The sequence below is a fragment of the Gymnogyps californianus genome, chromosome 2 (assembly GCF_018139145.2).
Source record: "Gymnogyps californianus isolate 813 chromosome 2, ASM1813914v2, whole genome shotgun sequence".
NCBI classification, from domain to species: Eukaryota; Metazoa; Chordata; class Aves; order Accipitriformes; family Cathartidae; genus Gymnogyps; species Gymnogyps californianus.
This window is the reverse complement of record NC_059472.1, coordinates 83837554-83857920: the sequence shown is the minus strand read 5'-3', so window position 1 is coordinate 83857920 and position 20367 is coordinate 83837554. Positions and strand designations below refer to the sequence as shown.

General features: G+C 36.6%; 1 protein-coding gene across 3 annotated transcripts in view; it reads left to right on the top strand.

The window, feature by feature from the left end:
- CDH18 (cadherin 18) overlaps window positions 1-20367 on the top strand; it is a 195126-nt gene that overhangs the window by 107387 nt on the left and 67372 nt on the right. For all 3 annotated transcript variants that reach the window (XM_050891432.1, XM_050891430.1, XM_050891431.1), the window contains exon 4: window positions 9115-9282. In XM_050891432.1, coding sequence (XP_050747389.1) covers window positions 9115-9282 — 168 coding nt within the window. The remainder of the gene's footprint in view (window positions 1-9114; window positions 9283-20367) is intronic.

The window sequence follows — 20367 nt, the reverse complement described above, 5'->3', positions numbered from 1 at the left end:
AATCCATTAGATAAAGAATTCACCATTAAGCTTGAATGTCTTAGTATTTTGAAAGAATGTATTTTGACTGTGGATGCATCAGGTTGCATAAACCTGCATATACCAAAAATCTAAGCTATATTTAGATTTCTTTCCAATGTGAGGATTGTTGCTTAAAAAGAGTCTAAATTTTGAAGATTTGAATGATTACAAACACTGTACCTAATTAGATGTTAAGCCATGTAATGTGTTTGATAGTAATGTGTTTGGGAAAAAATATTGCTTTGTTAAATAGAAAAAGAAACAGCCAGGTTTCTGGCTTCCAGTGACTACTGCCCGCCTCTCAGGCTGCCAAGTGGTGGCTGCCCCCCACTGACTTCTTTGAGAGAATCTGAAAATATTTTTGGAAGCTGAAGACCACTTGTTTTCTTATAGTCCAGTTCATGCCTGTTTTGTGTAGATGATTATGTAAGCTGGTTTCCTTTGACTAGAAAATATTTAAAGAATTGATGCTGTATGTCTTACTGGACCCAACTTAATCTAATGACTCTGTATTTTACTTTGTCATTACTATGACAGCAGCACCTCATTCTGTTCCATTTCTGCTGACCGTTTCTGTTAAAATGTATTTCCATCCTGTCTGTACTACAATCTAACAACTATTTTACTCACCATTATTAACTCTTCTCTGCTACTTTTAAACACAGAAAAAAGTATTTATACACAATACTTCAAGTTGCAGCCATACAGCCTGCCAGATACCACTGGAGTGGTGCATGTAAACTCAGATTTATGCTCCAACCTGCACAGAGGTCCTCAGACAGTAGAACCATGTCTGTACAGTTCAACAGAACAAATGAAGACACCTGTACCTTTACAGCCATATAAAGCCACATCGGACATAGATTTGTTAAAAGAGCTTGGGTTGTGATTAGATAATGAGATCTGCACCAAAAAGAGTCAATTTTGTTTAAATGCTAAATTATCTGAAAAGTTTGATGCAGATTATCTAGGCCAAAGTGAAAAGTTGATGTTTACAGGAATGACAACAATCGCAGTGGAATAAGCCAACAATCCACTACCCCCAAATCCAGAAAGTATCTCTTCCATAGCATAGTGATTTGGAAGTAGCAGCAATCTGAAGACAATGGGACAAGTACAACCCTTGAGTGGAAAAAACATCCCTGATAATAATGTCCTGCTGATTAAACCAGCCTACATGAGGCTGAGAGAAATATACTTTAAAAAACTGTGAACCATACTAACTGAAACAGAGCTGGCAAGCCTGACATCCATATACATATGCTTTAGCTATTGGCAAGAGAAAAAATGACAGCTTCCTGCTCAAATAGGGTGGCCGCTTGTGATGGTATTTCTGTAGCAGATATTCCTTTGATTTGCAGCAATTGCATATGGCAGATTAGAGTTTCTTGTCTGCTTTCTGGGAGGCAGCATGGCAGCAAATTCTTAATTTAATTCATTTAAATATGTTTTGCATTATGAAAACAGTGGAAGGTGCTATGATTACATTTGGCATCCATGCAACTGCCACATAAATTGGGTTTTTTTCCACTCAGTCAGTGAATCTTTCTTCAGATTCTGTAATTCGAGAGGCTTCGGCACAAGACATTTTCATTTTGTAAATTCAGGCTGTTACTCATTAAGACTTTTGAGAAGGTTTTATTTACCTATAGTAAATTGAATAGATCTTTTTTTTTTCCCTGGGGGTATCCATTGTAATATAATGAGTCTGGTTAATCCCCCCCTTCTTTTAATACCAAGTGAACACTATTCTAACCTACTTATTTAAAAACCCTTACTATTTTCTTTTTAAAATATACTTATTTTTCAGCAATTTCTATTTTATTACAGCAGTTGTCTTTCAATGTTGGATTCATGTATTTTATTTCAATGATAAATTTGCTTAAGAAAAGGAATAGTGTCTTTCAGCACTATAATCATGACCATAGAAGAAAATTGACCACTGTCGTGGTTTAACTCCAGTCAGCAACTAAGCACCACGCAGCCGTTTCCCCCTCCCCCTCCCAGTGGGGTGAGGAGAAGGAAAGGAAAGAAAAAAAAAGTAAAACTCATGGGTTGAGATAAGAACAGTTTAATAACTAAAGTAAAATATAATACTAACAATAGTAATAATGAAATATAATAAGAATAGTAATGAAAAGGAATATAACAAAAAAAGGAAGGGGGGGGGGGAGAAAAAAAAACAGTGATGCACAATACAATTGCTCACCACCCGCTGACCGATGCCCAGTTAGTTCCCGAGCTGTGAGCCGCGCCTCCCGGCCAGCTCCCCCCTGTTTATATGGTGGGCATGACGTTCCATGGTATGGAATACCCCTTTGGCTAGTTCGGGTCAGCTGCCCTGGCTATGCTCCCTCCCAGCTTCTTGCACACCTGCTTGCTGGCAGAGCATGGGAAACTGAAAAGTCCTTGGCTTAAGATAAGCGCTACTTAGCAACAACTAAAACCTCAGAGTGTTATCAACATCATTCTCCCACTAAATCCAAAACACAGCACTGTACCAGCTACTAAAAAGAAAATTAACTCTGTCCCAGCCAAAACCAGGACAACCACTAATTGTCATTTCTATAGTGCTTTGACTTTTAGCCATGACGTGTCTAGTGATGTCCCTGTAGAGGAATAAAATGTATAATGTTAGTTATATAAAGCAGATCTGACTCAAAGGCCTAGATTAAAAACATCTATGTTGTAGAAACTTTCAGAATGTGCAGTATGACCATAATCTCTATATTGCACATTTTGTTTACAGTTATAGTTTGAAATAAATCACAAATCCAAGTAAAAGTCTATTGGGAGTTCTAAATTTGAAGTTTATTTTGAAGTTTTAAGAAAAAAGAAATGCATCTGCTGACTTGTACTTGCTCAGTATTTGTCTTAAAATGCAAAAACCACAAAACCCATACTTCTTTCTCTTAAGAGAGATGTGTCTAATTCTTTCAAGGTAGAATCATACTAGATTTTGAAATATATTTTAATATATACAATATATTCAGAATATTAACTTACAATAAAATAAGCTAACTATATATCCTAAAGCAAGGCAGTGATAAAAATAGAGCTTTTATTCACAAAGTAGAAATAATATTAATGAAATTACCATCTGCAACAGTTCACTTTCCTCAGTAATTAGTAAAATCACACATTTAATTAGTTATTAAATAGATATTTAAAATTATATTTGAACCATTTAGTGATTGTGATCATGACAAGACAGATGTAAGAAACTAGAATATAAGGGATCTAGTATGACCTACTGGCCCTTCATAAAATCTCTAGTGACCAGGCTCATGATCCAACAACAGAATGGAAATTTTCCAAACAAAAAAATTTATCTTGTCCATGACAAACTAGTTTGTCATTGAAGTGGAGTTTTTTTTTCCTCACTAGATAGAAAACCTTTGAGCTCAAAATGTTAAGATGAACCATGGTTTATTCTGGGAAGGTTCTATTCACACATCATACAGGAGTAGGCTGTAAGATAAAGCTGGCTAAAATTCTGCAGTGGTTACTGAATCTAAAATAAGTTCTTATTTTGTATAAGTAATAAGATAAATTACTTCAAGTGTACTAGACTGTCAGGTAAGTACATAGTTAAATACTTTGGTAAACGCATAGTTAAGCACTTGGCTGTGGCAGACATTTTCTTAATAATTGTCTGCACTTGAATTAAAAAGTCTTGATTTTTATGGTCTCAGTTACAGTTGAGCCTTCTGTTGTAGCTCTTCTTACATGCAAGCATGCAAGTAAAATAGTTCTTCACAGAATGCTAAAAAAGACAACATAACACATTGTCAGATGCCGCAGAGCATAGAAGCATCTTAAAGAAAACTTGGGGGGAAAAAAAAAAAGAATTGACTGCAGTTCCGTATCAGGAATGAATTCAGAGTGCCTGAGTGGAGAAGGAAGTAAAAATTGCCAAAAATAAACTTATTTTCAGGGCTTTCTCAAATCCAGAGGCGTTGGGTAGTGGAAAGAAAAGGAGCTATCTACAGTAGTAGACATAGCAATCTTTCATCTCAATGTTCTTCTTGGCCAGTTTTGTCTGATGTTTTGAGGATAAATGCAGGACCGTCATGAAGAAATTGCCTGATTGCAAAAAGTTGTGGGGAATTGTCAATACAGAGGAAGAAGCTTATGTCTTTGAGGGCAAGAGCAAGAACATAATGAAATTTAATAGTATTATATAGTAAAGGCCATGTTGCAGGACTAATTATAAGACTATCTGTATGATGCTCTCAGTCATATTGTTTAGTTTTAGTCCTGTAAGGAGCAGGGAGTTGAACTCTATGATCCTTATGGGTCCCTTCCAACTCAAGATATTCTATGATTCTACAGTAACTCTGGTCTCATTAATTTGGAAGTGTCATTGGAGGAGAATGTCCTGGGTATATTAGTCAATCCTAGATTAATCACCAGTGTGATGTAATCTGGAAAAAAAAAAAAAGTTGTAATTAGAAAAGGTGGTGATAAAATCTCATATCTGGAATGTAGGTAGGTTTCTGGTCATCCATGGTCAAGGAAGATAAATTCAAATTGGAAAATGTGCTTTCCAAAACTGTAGAAATTGTCAGTGTAGTGGGTTGACCCTGGCTGGACGCCAGGTGCCCACCAAAACTGCTCTATCACTCCCCCTCCTCAACTGGACAGGGGAGAGAAAATATAATGAAAGGCTCATAGGTCAAAATAAGGACAGGGAGATCACTCAGCAATTACCATCATGGGCAAAACAGACTCGACTTGGGGAAAAAATTAATTTAATTTATTACCACTCAAATCAGAGTAGGATAATGAGAAATAAAACCAAATCTTAAAAACACCTTCCCCCCACCCCTCCCTTCTTCCGAGACTTAACTTTACTCCTGTTTTTTTCTACCTCCTTCCCCCGAGCGGTGCAGGGGTATGGGGAATGGGGGTTGCAGTCAGTTCATCACACATTGTTTCTGCCACTCTTTCTGCCTCAGGGGGAGGACTCCTCGCACTCTTCCCCTGCTCCAGTGTGGGGTCCCTCCCACGGCAGACAGTCTTCCACGAACTTCTCCAATGTGAGTCCTTCCCATGGGCTGCAGTTCTTCACAAACTGCTCCAGCGTGGGTCCCTTCCATGGGGTGCAGTCCTTCAGGAACAGACTGCTCCAGCGTGGGTCCCCCACGGGGTCACAAGTCCTGCCAGCAAACCTGCTCCAGTGTGGGCTCCTCTCTTCACGGGTCCACAGGTCCTGCCAAGAGCCTGTTCCAGCATGGGCTTCCCACGGGGTCACAGCGTCCTTTGGGCATCCACCTGCTCCGGCGTGAGGTCCTCCAGGGGCTACAGGTGGATATCTGCTCCACCGTGGACCTCCATGGGCTGCAGGGGGACAGCCTGCCTCACCATGGTCTTCACCATGGGCTGCAGGGGAATCTCTGCTGCAGTGCCTGGAGCACCTCCTCCCCCTCCTTCTTCACTGACCTTGGTGTCTGCAGAGTTGTTTCTCTCACAGATTCTCACTCCTCTCTCCGGCTGCAATTGCTACTGCCCAATAACTTTTTTTCCCTTTCTTAAATATGTTATCCCAGAGGTGCTACCACCATCGCTGATGGGCTCGGCCTTGGCCAGTGGCGGGTCCATCTTGGAGCTGGCTGGCATTGGCTTTATTGGACATAGGGGAAGCTTCTAGCAGCTTCTCACAGAAGCCACCCCAGTAGCCACCCTGCTACCAAAACCTTGCCACGCAAACCCAATACTCTGAGAAAAACAAAAATTGGTGTGATTTAGAGGTGAATATAGACAAGAAGTTAGAAGAAAAAGTGTGTTCTGGGAGAGCCTTCCGTGTGGGAAAACACATCTCATAATTTTAAGATTGAAATAGGTATGACTAAACTCAGCAGGCCAGAGGTCCAGAGCTGTGTGTCCTTCTCAACTCCATTCCAATAGATCTAAACCTCCACATGTTGTATGTGATTTTTGACATAGCAAACTTCTGTAAAAATTCTTTGCTTAATACCAGAAACAGGGTGGGGTGTCCCCATAATGATGTCTACATCGTGCATTTTTTTTCTTGCTTTCCTTTCTTAGTAAAGATGAATATTGGAAACATAGCTGAAAAGTACTCAGTTAACAGGGTCGCAGCGCTACCTAACAAATATGAGGCAAAATTAAGACTGTGTTTAAATTTAAAAACCCTGTGACAGTTTTCTTTTTCAGTTTCTTTCCTCACCATTTTAGATGGGGAGATGTCTTCCTTAACATGAACTTCCTGTCATCTTGTGGGATGTATAGGAGCCCCTGCCAAGTATACAGAAGATACTCAGGGGCAATTCTTACTTTAAAAGGAACTGCTGGCGCATTTCATATTATCTTATTGAAAAAGGCAACCAAGAAAGTTGTACTTACACCTTTTGGGACCATTAGAGAAATTTGAAATTATGTATGATTTTAGTGCTATACTGCCGGAACAGTTGGTGGAGCTGCTAGTGACTCCAAGAATAGAGCATCAGGGTCCTCACGGTAGTTACATACCTCATACTGATGATATAATTTTAGGATGTATGTATGTATATCCAACCAAGAAAAAAGAGAGAACTAAATCTTCCCTTATCTCCTGTCCTTCAGCATATCCCAAGCTTAAAACTAGTTTTCTTATTGTAAACTTTGGATACAAGGTTTTGGAATTAAAAACTTGCCCATTTTCATTTACTCAGTTTTCAGAAAAGAGGAATCTGATGCAAGTGGGAGAGATCAAATGATTAGTCATCCACAAATTCTTATTAACTATATATAGCATTAATTCAGTACGATACCCCTTGAAGCAAAAGGAAGAGGAAAGTAATTGTAATTCAGAGGAATTTCTGTTTGTTTAAATTAGTTTAAAAATGTGACTAGTGTATTTATGAGGATTGTACAGAAGACAGATGTTCCACTACGTAAAATTTGGTCTGTTTCAAATTGAAATGGAAGGGTTTTTTAAAAAAATCCCATACTCCCTACATGCATATACATAAACATTAGATGTTCCAATAAATTTGGTTTCAGTGTGAAAAACTGAATCAATGTATTTGAAAAATGTCAAAGCAGGACATTTTTAATTTTAATACTTTTCTATCTTCCTGTTTTTCAGTAAAATGAATTTTCAGAATAGTAGTACCAGATTTTGTGAACCATATTGATTTTGATGAAACTACATATTTAAGTTATATCACTTCCTTTTATCCAAATGTCTCCATGCCTTTCTGTTATAGAATGTATGAATTGTGGTTAATTTCAGTATATCATGGTGAAATTTGTGAAAAAAGATCTGTTTATAACTGTGTCATTTAAAGGAAAAAAACCACTGATGAACCAAAACAGACTGGTATACTATTTTTAGCCAGCTTGTCCAGAATCTACGCTTCTGATGAAAAGGAACTTACAGTGCGAAACTGTGTTAAAATCATTCTGAATCTTCATGGATACTTTAAAATATTATTCTTTGTGGATAGTTCTACTTATTTATCTGTGATTTGTTTTCAGAATAGAATGGAAGCAATTGTATAAGCTACATGAAAATTTCCATTTTGTATGTAATAATGGCTAAATGGTTTTACTGAAGATATGCAAAGAAAGTAAAGTACAAGAAAAGTAGTGTTGTGGAAATCACTTTTTGCATCATGTGAGACTGTGGGAATCAAAAACCTTGAGAATCATCCTGTACAGCAGGTTGTCTAGAAGAGCAAGGCTTTTCTTAAGTTGCTTTGTGTTAATGGCTATTATATGTTTAAAATTTAGCCAGAAGCAACATCTGATCACGCTATGGTATATTTTCTTCCTAGTTATAACAGCCACTCAGTTTAAGGGTCCAAAACCAATTTATGCTAAAAATTTAGGTTTTTGAAAAATTGATGTTAATAAATTTAGCATTTGACATATTTATTTATTTATTTCTATGTAACTCACTCCAGTCTATCAATGTCTTTTATGTACTGGTGAGCCCAGAACTGGACCCAGCACTCCATATGTGGCCTCACCGGTGGTGAGCAGAGAAAGATCCCCTCCCTTGACCTGCTGGCAATGCTTTTCATAATGCAGCCTGGGATGCTGTTGGCCTTGTTTGCTGCAAGGGCAACTTGCTGGCTCATGTCCAACTTGAGGACCCCCTAGATCCTTTTCTGAAAAGCTGCTTCCCAGCTAGTCTGTCCACAGCATGTACTGGTTCCCTGGCACAAGACTTGACATTTCCCATTATTGAACTCCATGAGGTTTCTGTCAGCCTATGATCAAAGAAATTAACAGGGCCTAATTTACAAGCATCATCGTAAGTGAAAAATGTCCCATAACTGAAACTTAGCCCCCGGAGTTGACTGTTCCTCCTTTGTTGTAATTTTTGCTTCTATGTGTGTAATTGAATAAATGTTAAAATAATTTCTGATGGCAATGGATAAAAATAAATAGAATTTTAGGATCACTCAGTTTTGGTTTTCTCTCTGTACTGTAGTAAAAACAATAATAGCTTTTCTTTCACTTTACAGACAAGTATTAGGTAAGTCACACTTATGAACATAAATGTATATGATTGACATGTGACAAATAAGAAAGTAGAGTTGTTTGAGATTTGTCAAATAGGAAAGTTTAGCTTTTGGGTAGTTTTAAGAGGTATGTCATATTTTAATTCAGAAATTAACTTTTCTTAAAAAGGAATTTGTGTCTTCTTCAGTGGGGTAAGAGTTCCTATTCATTAATATTTCTATTAAGTAGCTATTTAAACAGTTATAGTATATGAGAAAACACTGGAGTTTTGGCAATGTACCTTTTGGCTAGGGTTGTTATATAAGTTGGATTAATTATTTATTAATATAATAGTTGTTTTAATATATATGATTTTAGTTTTTTCATATCCTCAAGCAAGTTGATCGTCTAGTAGCATCTGGCATTGTTTTTATATATATATATATATATATATATTTATATATAGACACAAACAACTAAAGCCAGCTTATTTTGATTGTAGAAAAGCTTTCAATTTCCAGAAAATCTGCCATGCTCCACCTTTCCTGAAAAGAAAGGTTATGCCCAGCCTTTCCTCTTGCTCAAACAAGCTAATCCTGATCTTTCTTTTGTTTCTTTGTTTTCTTTCCATCACAGGAGTCATCAGGACTGCCTTGCACAACATGGACAGGGAAGCCAGAGAGCATTATTCCGTTGTCATTCAAGCCAAAGATATGGCTGGGCAGGTCGGAGGGCTGTCAGGGTCAACAACTGTAAATATCACACTCACTGATGTCAACGACAATCCACCCAGGTTTCCTCAGAGTATGTACAATTTCAGCATATAACTGATGTGAAAATCGTGTTGATTTTCAGTGAAGTAAGAAGCTATTAATGAAATCCAATTAGTATTCAAATTCATGGTGAGAAGGCAGCTTGGGAAGTGTTTGGATTCACCAATATTTTTCAGTTTTCCAGTGTTTTCAGACGAAGCACAGAGATGGCATAGCTAGAATATTGAAATCAGTGAAGATTTCTTTCAATTAAACACTGAGTAAGAGTGAGATGGGTGACAAAGGAATACTTGTCATATGTGGGTTATTCTCCAGTCCTTTTTGAATGTATATTTCAATAACTGTGTGATCTTGATCCCACAAGTGAATTACGTTGTTCCCGTGGTAGACAACAACAAAAGGTAACACATTAAAAGATTTAATCCATCATGCCTTTGGCTGCTTCCGTACACATCTATCAATTTTTTTCTTCTGTTTCTTTCTCTGTACCCATGCAAACTTTAAAGATAACTTTTTACATTACAGATGGTCAAAACCTAAGCTGTTTCTCACTGTTGTGGAGCTATGGTGGAGTCTGCCTTTATCCTACTTAAATGAATTGTCAATGTTGATGTCAAACTGAATGTTCTGACATGCATATATGAAAACTATATGCTAGAATACTCTTAGAATCTTAATATGACCACTAATAGGAAGTTCATTTCTGTCCAACTCATTGGGTGCATATTGATCTGGCACAGCAGCTGGTGTCTTCTAGGAATTCTGAATTCAGTTGACAATTTATCTAGAAGTCTTCTGGAATGTAATTGCATAGCTAAACCTGCTTTCCTTTGCAGATTGGCTCAAGGCCAATAAGAATATTGTAATCTGGACTCAGACATTGCGTGAGCCCTTGTAGAACATAATGGACTGGTAGCTATAGGTACATCCACCAGGAAATGCATTAAGCTGTTTGAGTGAGAAGATTTATAAACAATAATAGAGATCACAAAGCTCCAGGGAAAAACAAAGCTCCCTGGCAATACACATTGTGTAAAATCTGGTCAAGCAGTAAGAAGGCTCATTAAAAGTGTTATGGAAATGAATATTTTTTCTGTGCCTCACAAACATGAAAACATAAAGCCTTTGAAACACAGCCTTAAATAAAGTATATTTGGTTTTATGTTCTACAGAATTGTCATTACATCCATCACTCTATTTAATACTTCCTAACTATTGGAAAGACAAAAGGTAAGGCATATCTTTGAACAAATATAACATCTAAAATAGTTAAAGTAGAAAAAATGTCCTAAGTTTCCTGCAAACTCAGAGAAAAATGGATCCCTACATATCAGGTTTCAAGAATTGGCCTCTTATTTTGAATTGAAGGTTTTGGATATTAAATTGACTGGCAGGCAGAGCTGTATATTAGCACATATATTTCTTTATCTGTATCAATATTTTTTTCAGAAATGGAAGAAATATAAAATGTTCAGGTTATTTTCTATACATTTTAAGGGATTCTAATAATTGCAAAAAATAACACTGAGAACTACAAAACATCATTTCACATTTAATGAAAATTCATTATTTAACAAAGCAAAATAAAAAAAAAATATTTTAAGATTATCATTTTTAACAGAAAATATTAATCCTAGAACAAGTCTTGTAGAGTACAAACATTTGCTTTATCTTTCCTTACACAGGATTCCTATACCACAGTTATGACTGTAACATTGCTTTTTTACTCCTTTTCAACAAGTATAATTTAAACCCTTTGCAAAAGAATGGTAGCTATATATTAGTAATACAGAACAGAAGTATGGACGATCTAAAATCAGGCTATCTTAGCATCATGAACTATTACAATAATACATGAGTATTGCACTAATAGAAATAACTTCATTGTTTATTTTTCTTCTCTTTTCTTTGTATGCCATCATTTTCAGTTAAATTTCTCTTCAATTTCCTTATTAGACGGAATGCTAAATGAGACTTACTGAGGCTTGTCACAGTCAGAATTGAATTCCAGGGAAGTGCTAACCAAAACTACATATATCAAGTGTATAACTCTTGGGACAGGCTGAGCCTCAGCTAAACCGCAGACTTTCTTTTGGTTAGTTTCCTTTTCTCCATTACCATACTTGTGAGTTTTGAATCTGACTCTGTGTGAGTACTTTACTTTGGAACATGCTGGGAAGCACATCTGCTTGATGCTTTTATTATTTGTTTTATATAGAAATATGCTTTATTGTATATACGTAAAACATCGTAACTTTCTGGTTTTGGTAGATCGGTGTTCATTAGACATGCATATGGAGTAAGGTATGCAGGATTTGTCCCCCTTAAAGAAACACTTTAAAAAACTATTTAAAACTTAGAAATAGAGATTGTAAATATATCTGCTTAAATTAAATTACTGTGCTTTTTTCTGTACTCACTCTAAATATAGCTGACTTTCTTTCAAAGAAATTACTAACAGAAGAGCTACAGTTTTCCAAAATATCAAAAAGTCTAGGAGGAAGAATATGAAATATTACTGCATAATTTTATCAGTCTGATGGTTGCAGTTTTGAAGTACATGGTAATAATGATCTCTGGAATAGGAAACAGCTGAAAAATTCTGCTTGCAAAACACAATAGTATCTCTCAGAAGTAGGCAAGGGGTTGTGAATTCAGCAGGAGAATAACCTGAAACCTCAAATACATTTGGCTTATCAATTACTTCAGTACATCTTGTACAACACTGATTTCTTTTTCTTCATCACCACAAATTTCCTTTCTTTAGAGAGTCCAGTTATAAATGAACTATCTGTTCAATGTAAGCTGACAAACAATGCTCTGCATGGGAAGATTTTTGCTTTTCAATAATCAGCATCTCTTAGTTTTTGTTACCACTGATGGATCCACTTGGTTGATGGCTGAGGGCCCTAATTTCATAGTCATAAATTTATTTCAGTAATCTGATAGAAAATGTTCCATCTACTGATGACACTGTTATCAGCCTTGAGTTACATCAGAATTTTCTGTATAGTTTTCTTTCATTAATTCTCTCCGGTCTTGTTTAGGATGAATAGATTCTGCATGTTTTGCTTTGTTTAGGATGAATAGATTCTGATTTCATCAAGATCATCACACTAGGCAGATGCTTCCACTGACATGTTTTGTACATCAAGTGCTAATGATTACACTCTGGACAGTGTGTAGGAGATCTGTAGTTATTGTGTGTAGAGTCTAATTTTACAAGGAAATTATTTCCCTGATACCCCATTTGTAGATTTTGTTGTTTGATACATCTAGCTCAGTTCTTTAGGATAAAGCAGAATTTAAATACAAGTCATGGCTTAAAACATTTTTTATAAAGCTTGATTGTTGAGGCTTGGTTGTTTCATGGCAGTATATAGACATAATGTGAAATTATGTATGTGCATAATTAGTTTTGCCTCACTTTTTGTAATGTCATTGTACAAAAAGTACTGTTGTGGTTTAACCCCAGCCGGCAGCTAAGCACCACGCAGCTGCTCACTCACTTCCCCCACCCAGTGGGATGGGGGAGAGAATAAAAAAAAAAAAAAAAAAGTCATGGGTTGGGATAAAGACAGTTTAACAGGACAGAAAGGAAGGAAAAATAATGATAATAATAATAATATGACAATAATAATACTAAAAAAATTAGATTATACAAAACAAGTGATGCACAATGCAATTGCTCACCACTCAACAACCGATGCCCAGTTAGTTCCCGAGCAGCAATCCACCCCTCCCAGCCAACTCTCCCCAGTTTATATACTGGGCATGATGTCATATGGTATGGAATATTCCTTTCGCTAGTTTGGGTCAGCTGTCCTGGCTGCGTCCCCTCCCAGCTTCTTGTGCCCCTCCAGCCTTCTTGCTGGCTGGGCATGAGAAGCTGAAAAATCCTTGACTTAGGATAAACACTACTTAGCAACAACTGAACACATCAGTGTGTTATCAACATTATTCTCATACTCAATTCAAAACACAGCACTATACCAGCTACTAGGAAGAAAATTAACTGTATCCTAGCTGAAACCAGGACAAGTACACAGCCATGTTTAAATAGGAATGTTGTATGGACATACTCCAGTTAGTTCTGAAAAAGTAAGCTCACATCCCAGAAGTAGACACTAACTCTGTTCTGTGCTAGTAAGGTCTCTACTATCCGGCCTTGTTAATATAACTCATTAGCTAATTAAGTACAAAGGTATCTGCTGTTCATTTTCTTTTGGAATTTGTACTCCAATATGGTCCTTTCCATATCCCCAATTCCACATAGTACATCCAGTTCTTATGATCCCCATACGTAACCGTCAGCATCCTCTCACTCCCCATTGCCATGCACTGTAGATTGTCCTGTCCTCCTGTGGTGACTAGTCCAGAGCTGTCTGCCTGCTGATTGACCACTTGGCTGCTGCCAAATGAGATGAGTAAAGTGGAATTTTCTCTGATTTTCTTTTAGCAGGTCTTTCTCCTCTATTCAACCAGTAATTGTTAAGAGGCTTGTAGAATCATAATGTCTTTGAGGCCTCTGCCCTTTTGTTAAATTTGCCTGAAATTGGACAAGAGTTAAAAGTTACTGGAGACTATTGAATTAAAATGATTACAGAAGTTGTGTGTCCTCAGGAAACTCAGATTTAAAACAAAACAAGAAAAGGACTTGATAACTGGTTTGGCTTAAGATTGCTGACATCTGATCAACTGCACCTTTGTAAATTAGATTTTGTTCATTCCTAGTAATCTAGTTTCCTGTTCATTGTGTAATTTATGTGATGATGATGAGTCCAGCAATGATCCAGTGTCCAGGGAGTATTAGGAAGCATTTCATTACAGAAGTTGTTCTACATTTAAATGTTGCTTATTTAACAAGATTTTTTTTTCATTATAATTGGAGGAATGCCTTTTTTATATTTCACACTACAACACTTACTACTTTGTGACTATTCCCAACAGCTACTAGCTATAATATACTAAAGGCAAAATGTATTGCAATTGAATAGTCTCAAGTATCAGTTATTGCTGAAAAGATGCTTAGGTCTTTTAGTAAGACCTTAAATCATGCTAGAGGGACATGTAAAAGTTGATTTAAAGCCAGATTTGCACAGAACCCTGATATTTTGTTCTTCAGAAGATATATTCCTGCACATAACTTTATTCCCTTTCTTCAGAAGTGAAGTTACCATCCTGAAAATTTTATTTTATTCTCATTTTTCTCATTCCTGTGTTCCACAGATAAGTTTTTTGTACTACCATAGTCACTGTTTGTTTCTAACGGTGATTCACAATTTAGGATATGTTTTTCTAGATTTATAGTTTACATATTACCAACAATTTTTATCATATATGTGTTCCAGGATATCTAAAGAAATATAGATTGTAATCATATTAGTTGATTATTTTTTCCATCTGTAAGATTTAGGGAGGATCATTCTTCCTTCCTAGCAGTTAGACAGTCGGCTTCAGAAACAGCTCTTTGTGTAAATAGTAGACAGGATGAGCTTGGTGTGCATGATCAGTCTACTGAACGGCAATTATTAATGTCTCATTAAAAGATAAAATGAGTTACATATATGCACATGCCAGGGGAAATGCCAGGAAATTAGATATTTCTAGGTGATAAGGAAATACAGCAGCCTATATTAATATATTTTATGTCCAAAACAGGCATTACTTAAAAATTAAATGTAGCTTCTTTTTAGTACTGTTGTGAAATTGAGTCAACATAATGAGGTTTAAAGGGTGGACTCTCATGAGAAAATTTAAGGGCTGTTCAAAGAGAATTCCTTTTGCTGTGTTCTTAAAACACCTCTGGTTAACACTGAGAGTTTTCTGCAAAACTAAATTCTTGCCCAACATGGTAATCTCAGTTAACTTGAGACATAAAGATTAATTCAGAACATTTTACTGTATTATTAGGAAATCTTAAATAACAGGGGAACTTTGATATAAAAAGGCCATAGAAATAATTACTTGTAACCTAGAAATTCTAGCTGTTAGTGCTGATGAGATGTAAACAGTATTTCAGTATAGACTTTTAAAATTATAATGGTATCTACATAAATCAGGTTTTAGTCATTTGTGTAAGGAAAGAAAGGTAGCAAGATTTTCTTTTGTTAAGAATGTTGTTAGGATCATGTTTAAGGTTGCTGTAAAAATCCGGCAATGCATTTCATGGGGTGTATACATTTTAGAAGCTGTATTCTTTGTGAAAGAAAACAGCTATTAGAATTGGTTATAGTACGTATTTTCATAGTAGTCACACGGCATAATTCTAGTGCTAACAAGTATTTTGCTTCTCTCATATTCTTAAAGGCTGAGAATTTTTTCAAATAATTGTGTTTATAAAGTGTGTGCTCAGGTTCCAAAGTGAATGACCAGTGAGTTACATTTCCTTTGTGAGTACGGTTGGTGTTCAGTATACTGATTTTCTGCCTTCACAGAGAATCATCACAAGTAAATCTCCCAGCCCTTTGACCTTAATTGTTCTTTGTTTAGAAATGACTAAAGTGTCACATCAGAAAATGAATGTGGGGCAGGTAAATATGAGCTAGCAAGCTTCCATTTCTGTCAGTTTTCAGAACATGAGTTTCCTTCTGACTGTGACAGCCAGGAGCACATGTAAAGGGGAAAAATGCTATTATATGCTTGTATTACCCGGTGAACGTGTGTGACTTGAATGTGTCAGGCCAAGGGACAACAGTTGTTAGTCTTAAACATAAGAGAAATATGGTGCTTTTTTGATTCTCCAGAAGAAGTATTTAGAATCACCTGCCTAGCAAGGCTGCTGCACAAGGACAACAGGCTGTTTAAAAAGCAGCTAGCATCAATAATGTCCTGAGGACATTAGATAGAGTGGTAAAAGGGACAAGCCTCAGTGATCTTGTTACCAAAATCAGGAATAAACCTCTTAACACCAATGTAGCATTAAGAAGCAGGCATTCTTTTATTACAGCGCTGGATGCACGGGGGATCACTCCACCTAATGTGCATGCCGCATACAAAAATTACAGGGTTTATATCCAGTTATCTAACTAGCAACAATTAGTAAAAACACGCCTAAGTTTACGCTCATTGGCTACTGATAAACATTTCATTCATTACTGGTCAGTCGTATTTAAATTAACTCTGCTTGCGATATAGATTAGCACGCATGCTCCTTACAGGTCGGGGGGGGGGGAGGGGGCAAGTTTCTTCGGTCTTGAATTGAGTCGGTGGTCGTGCTTCCCCCTGCCGCTTTTACCTTTCCCCTAGTTACGAAGGACTTCTCTGGGTTTGGCTCATATTGTAATTCAGTCAACAGAGCCCCGGGTACAATACCAATATTGAGGAACATCTTGCCCTTTTATCTTGTGTTGTTACTTGCTAATCTTTGGTATGTGGGCCTACTTGTCCTTGGTACACAGACTTGCTCATCTCTGGTATGCAAGCCTGCTTGCTCTGTCTGTACAAAGTTTACACAAAGGGGCCCTTCGTCAAATTGTCTAAGTCTTTTGGTAACAATTTGAGTGATTGTCTAGAATTTCTCTTATGTTGTATCTTTCTAACATGCTAGAATCAATCATTCATCTATAGTATGCTTAAAGAGATGGACATGTGAGGTAAGGAATACATTACTTAAGAGATGATGATGTTCATTAAGTACCAAAGCAAGTTAAGAGATAAGAAATAAAGTATATGTATCTCTGAGTGCATGCTTCCATAGACTGGAAAATATTGTGTAAAGTGATTTGTTTAATTGTCTTCTTATTCTGTTTGTTTGTGAGAAGATTGATATGTTCTCATTTTTGCACAATATTTGAAGTTAAAGCTACCAAACTGTTTCATTTATCACTGAAATCTGACATAAGTTGTTTAACAGCATTTGATCGCATAGGAAGTCTTATGATATTCTGTTTCCTGAGCAGAATAAGTGTGATTCCCATAATCAGATTTTTACTGTAAAAATTAAAGGAAGTAAATGTAATACTTTTCAAGAGTATTTAAGTATCTGACTTAAAAACTCTCCTTTAACAAGAATTCACAACAATAAAACTTGATCACAGAATTGTTTAGGGAATTCAAATATAAAGAGAAGCTGGGAGGGGCAAAAACATATTTATGTTGAAGTGTGACTAAATATTTGTAGAAAATGTGTTCTATCTACTGAGCTTTAATGCCCGCTATGTGCATTAACTTTACTCCTAACAGCAAGATGGATCCTAGCAATGTTTTTTGTTTCACTTAATTGAGTATTGTTTATGAGGATTTCCATGTACAAGGTAGATTATTCATTACATATACATATCAAAATAATTTTGAAGTACCCTAGATAGAAAAAAAAAGATTTTTTTCTCTAAGGTTTCTGAATGAGGCAGTAATGGTTTTGGGAATGAGGGGGGTTGTTTGTTTTGTTTGTTTACTGAGTGGAGAATCGGGAGCAGGACCACTCCATTTTAAGGGTAATTTTTCAGAACTGCCTTCTTTTTCATGTCCTTTATGAAGGTAAACCCCAATGTGAGCACAATCCTAGCTGTGCTAATGCCAGGGAAAAACAAACAAACAACAAAAGCAAACACAGTCCAAATGGAGCATATCCCTTTTACAGGTATTGCTGTTGCTCTCTGCTGACCCAAGCCGCCTGATGTAGCCATGGTCCCCCTTTAAATGGCATAGAATATGCTCAACACAACACAGTTCTAGAGACTGCTACAGATCACGCCCAACCATGAAGTTGCTCATTAGTGATGATTACGGAGTGTATATGTTGTTTTTCCCACACCATTTGCATAGAAAATGTGTATTTGGGTATTCAATACCTACAGAAAAGTGCTGAATCTGAAAATCCAGAAAACCCAGTTTTCTTTCTGTTTCTGCTTTTACCCATGAGTGGCATAAAATTCACACTTTTTACAAGAAGTCAGAATACTTTTGATCTCTGAGAATTAGTCAGAAAGTTCTCAGGTACTTTTAGTTACTGTCTGTAAAGGCAAAGTTGCATGGAACATAAATTAAACTCATCACTGATTATAATCTTAACCACAAACATAACTCCCAGTTTGCACTGAGATGTAAAAAGCAGGGGCACGGGGATACACAGGTCTTCTTCCAGCCAAAGGAGTCTATTGCATCTAAGGAGAATGGTTTTTTCTAAATTGACCCAAGAGCGTTACATTCTCCAGAGTTTGAAGGCAAGCAAAATGGCTGAATTTTGAAGATTGTTTTAGTGTCATATTTGCAAATAAGAAATAACTTCACTTACACTTCAAATATTTTTCGAAAGTGCAAAAGCGTTGGTTTTTTGGCAGGGAAAAAGAGTGAGCCAAACACACATCTTAAATTTTTTTTCCGTAGTTTAGCTGTATGAAAGAGATGTTGTCATCAAAAAGAATATTCAGAACAAAGACAGTACATATAAAATTAACTGAGCTTCTGGAATCATAAAAGTTACTGTGTTCATAATGATGATGGATTAAAATTGGTTTCATTGTATTAAAAATAAGCATAGTGAAGAAAGATGTGACAAATGTCCAAGACATACTGTGAGAAATGGACTTCTAAGAAACTGCAGTCTCAGAAGAGAAATCCAGAATAATCTATTACATGTAATGAAAACAACCAGCTCTCTGAACGAAGAATAACTTTGTAATAGAAAGCCACCAAGCAAAATTGAGCACAGTCCACAGTTGGAGCTGCACTTTAGTTTTATCGAAGATGGCTGGCAGTAAAACATGAGACATAACTTCATGAATGCCAGGAACATAGATTCATGTGGGACCTCCAAAAGGTCATCTGACCCAAAGCCTTGCTTAAAGCAGGTTCAGTTAGACCAAGTTGCTAAAGGCCTTGTCTAGTCAAGTTTTGAAAGGTCCTTTTCAGGTCCTTTTCTGCAAAGGTGCTTTACAGGCAGTTGGCCCTGAGCGTGTACTGGTGAATGGCATTATTCCTCCCCCGGTGCCATCACTGAATGCCGTGAGGTTCCTGTCAGCCCATTTCTCCAGCCTGTCCAGGTCCCTTTCAACAGCAGCCCTACCTTCCAGCATACTGACCACTTTTTCCCAAGCTGGTATTGTCCACTCACTTGCTGTGAGGACATGCAACCCATCATTCAGGTCATTAATTAAGACATTAAATAGTTTTGGCCACGGTTTTGATTCCTGAACAACTACAGTTAATTGGCTGCCAGTTGAATTTTGTGCTCATAATCATCAGACTTTGAGCCTGGCTCACTGTCCATTTATTCTCCATATCTTATCAATTTGGCTAATGACTGAGTAGTTAGCTAGTTGTAGATTCAAGCAAACTTTCTTCACATAGCACTTTGATATACATTTAGGATATGGTGGTATTTCATGTTAAAGCAACCAGTTGCTGTGTTTATCTATCAGACAGAGGCATCAGTGTATGACCTGTGATGTATGAATGAGTGCATCTGTTCATTCATCACCAAGCAGTATTTATCCTCATGTTTCTAAAACTATACCTTGGATAAACAAATAACAAGCAGGCCAAATATTTACTTATTTCTCTGTTAGCTCAGTATTATGCCTCTCCTCCCTTCTTTTGTCAAGTAACGTAATTCCTACTGTCCAAGAGAACATTATAACCTATAAAAGTAAGTCAAAATTATCCACAAAATAGATCAATGAATAAAGTGAATAACATGCTTATTGAGTTGCATTAAATACTGTCATACTTCTTTTTTTGAGAGATTCAGATGGAGAAATTGCTTTTCTGAGAGTAAAACACAGCATTATACGTTGCCTGTAGGCTAACTCAAATGAGAAGTAAATTGTTCTACAGATCAATAAGTTGTTTCTGTACTATAATGACAGATAAGCCATATAATTTATTGAAAGAAAGATGAGGATCACCTACATGTATTTGAACAATGTTTCAATTAGCATAGATTGAAGTCCTGCAAAGTGGTATGACTATCCTATACAGTACATTAACTGGAAAAGAGTATTAATTTACTCATTTCAAGAGCTAAGTGAACGCATCTGAGTGAATGTTAACACAAAAATTGGGAACCAAATCAACCTCTAAAGAATCTTGATTCGTAAGCCACCAGGCAACTCCTCTAGAACAATTTAGAGCATCCCCAAGACTGTTTGAAATTTCTGCTTTACAGCAGCTCCTG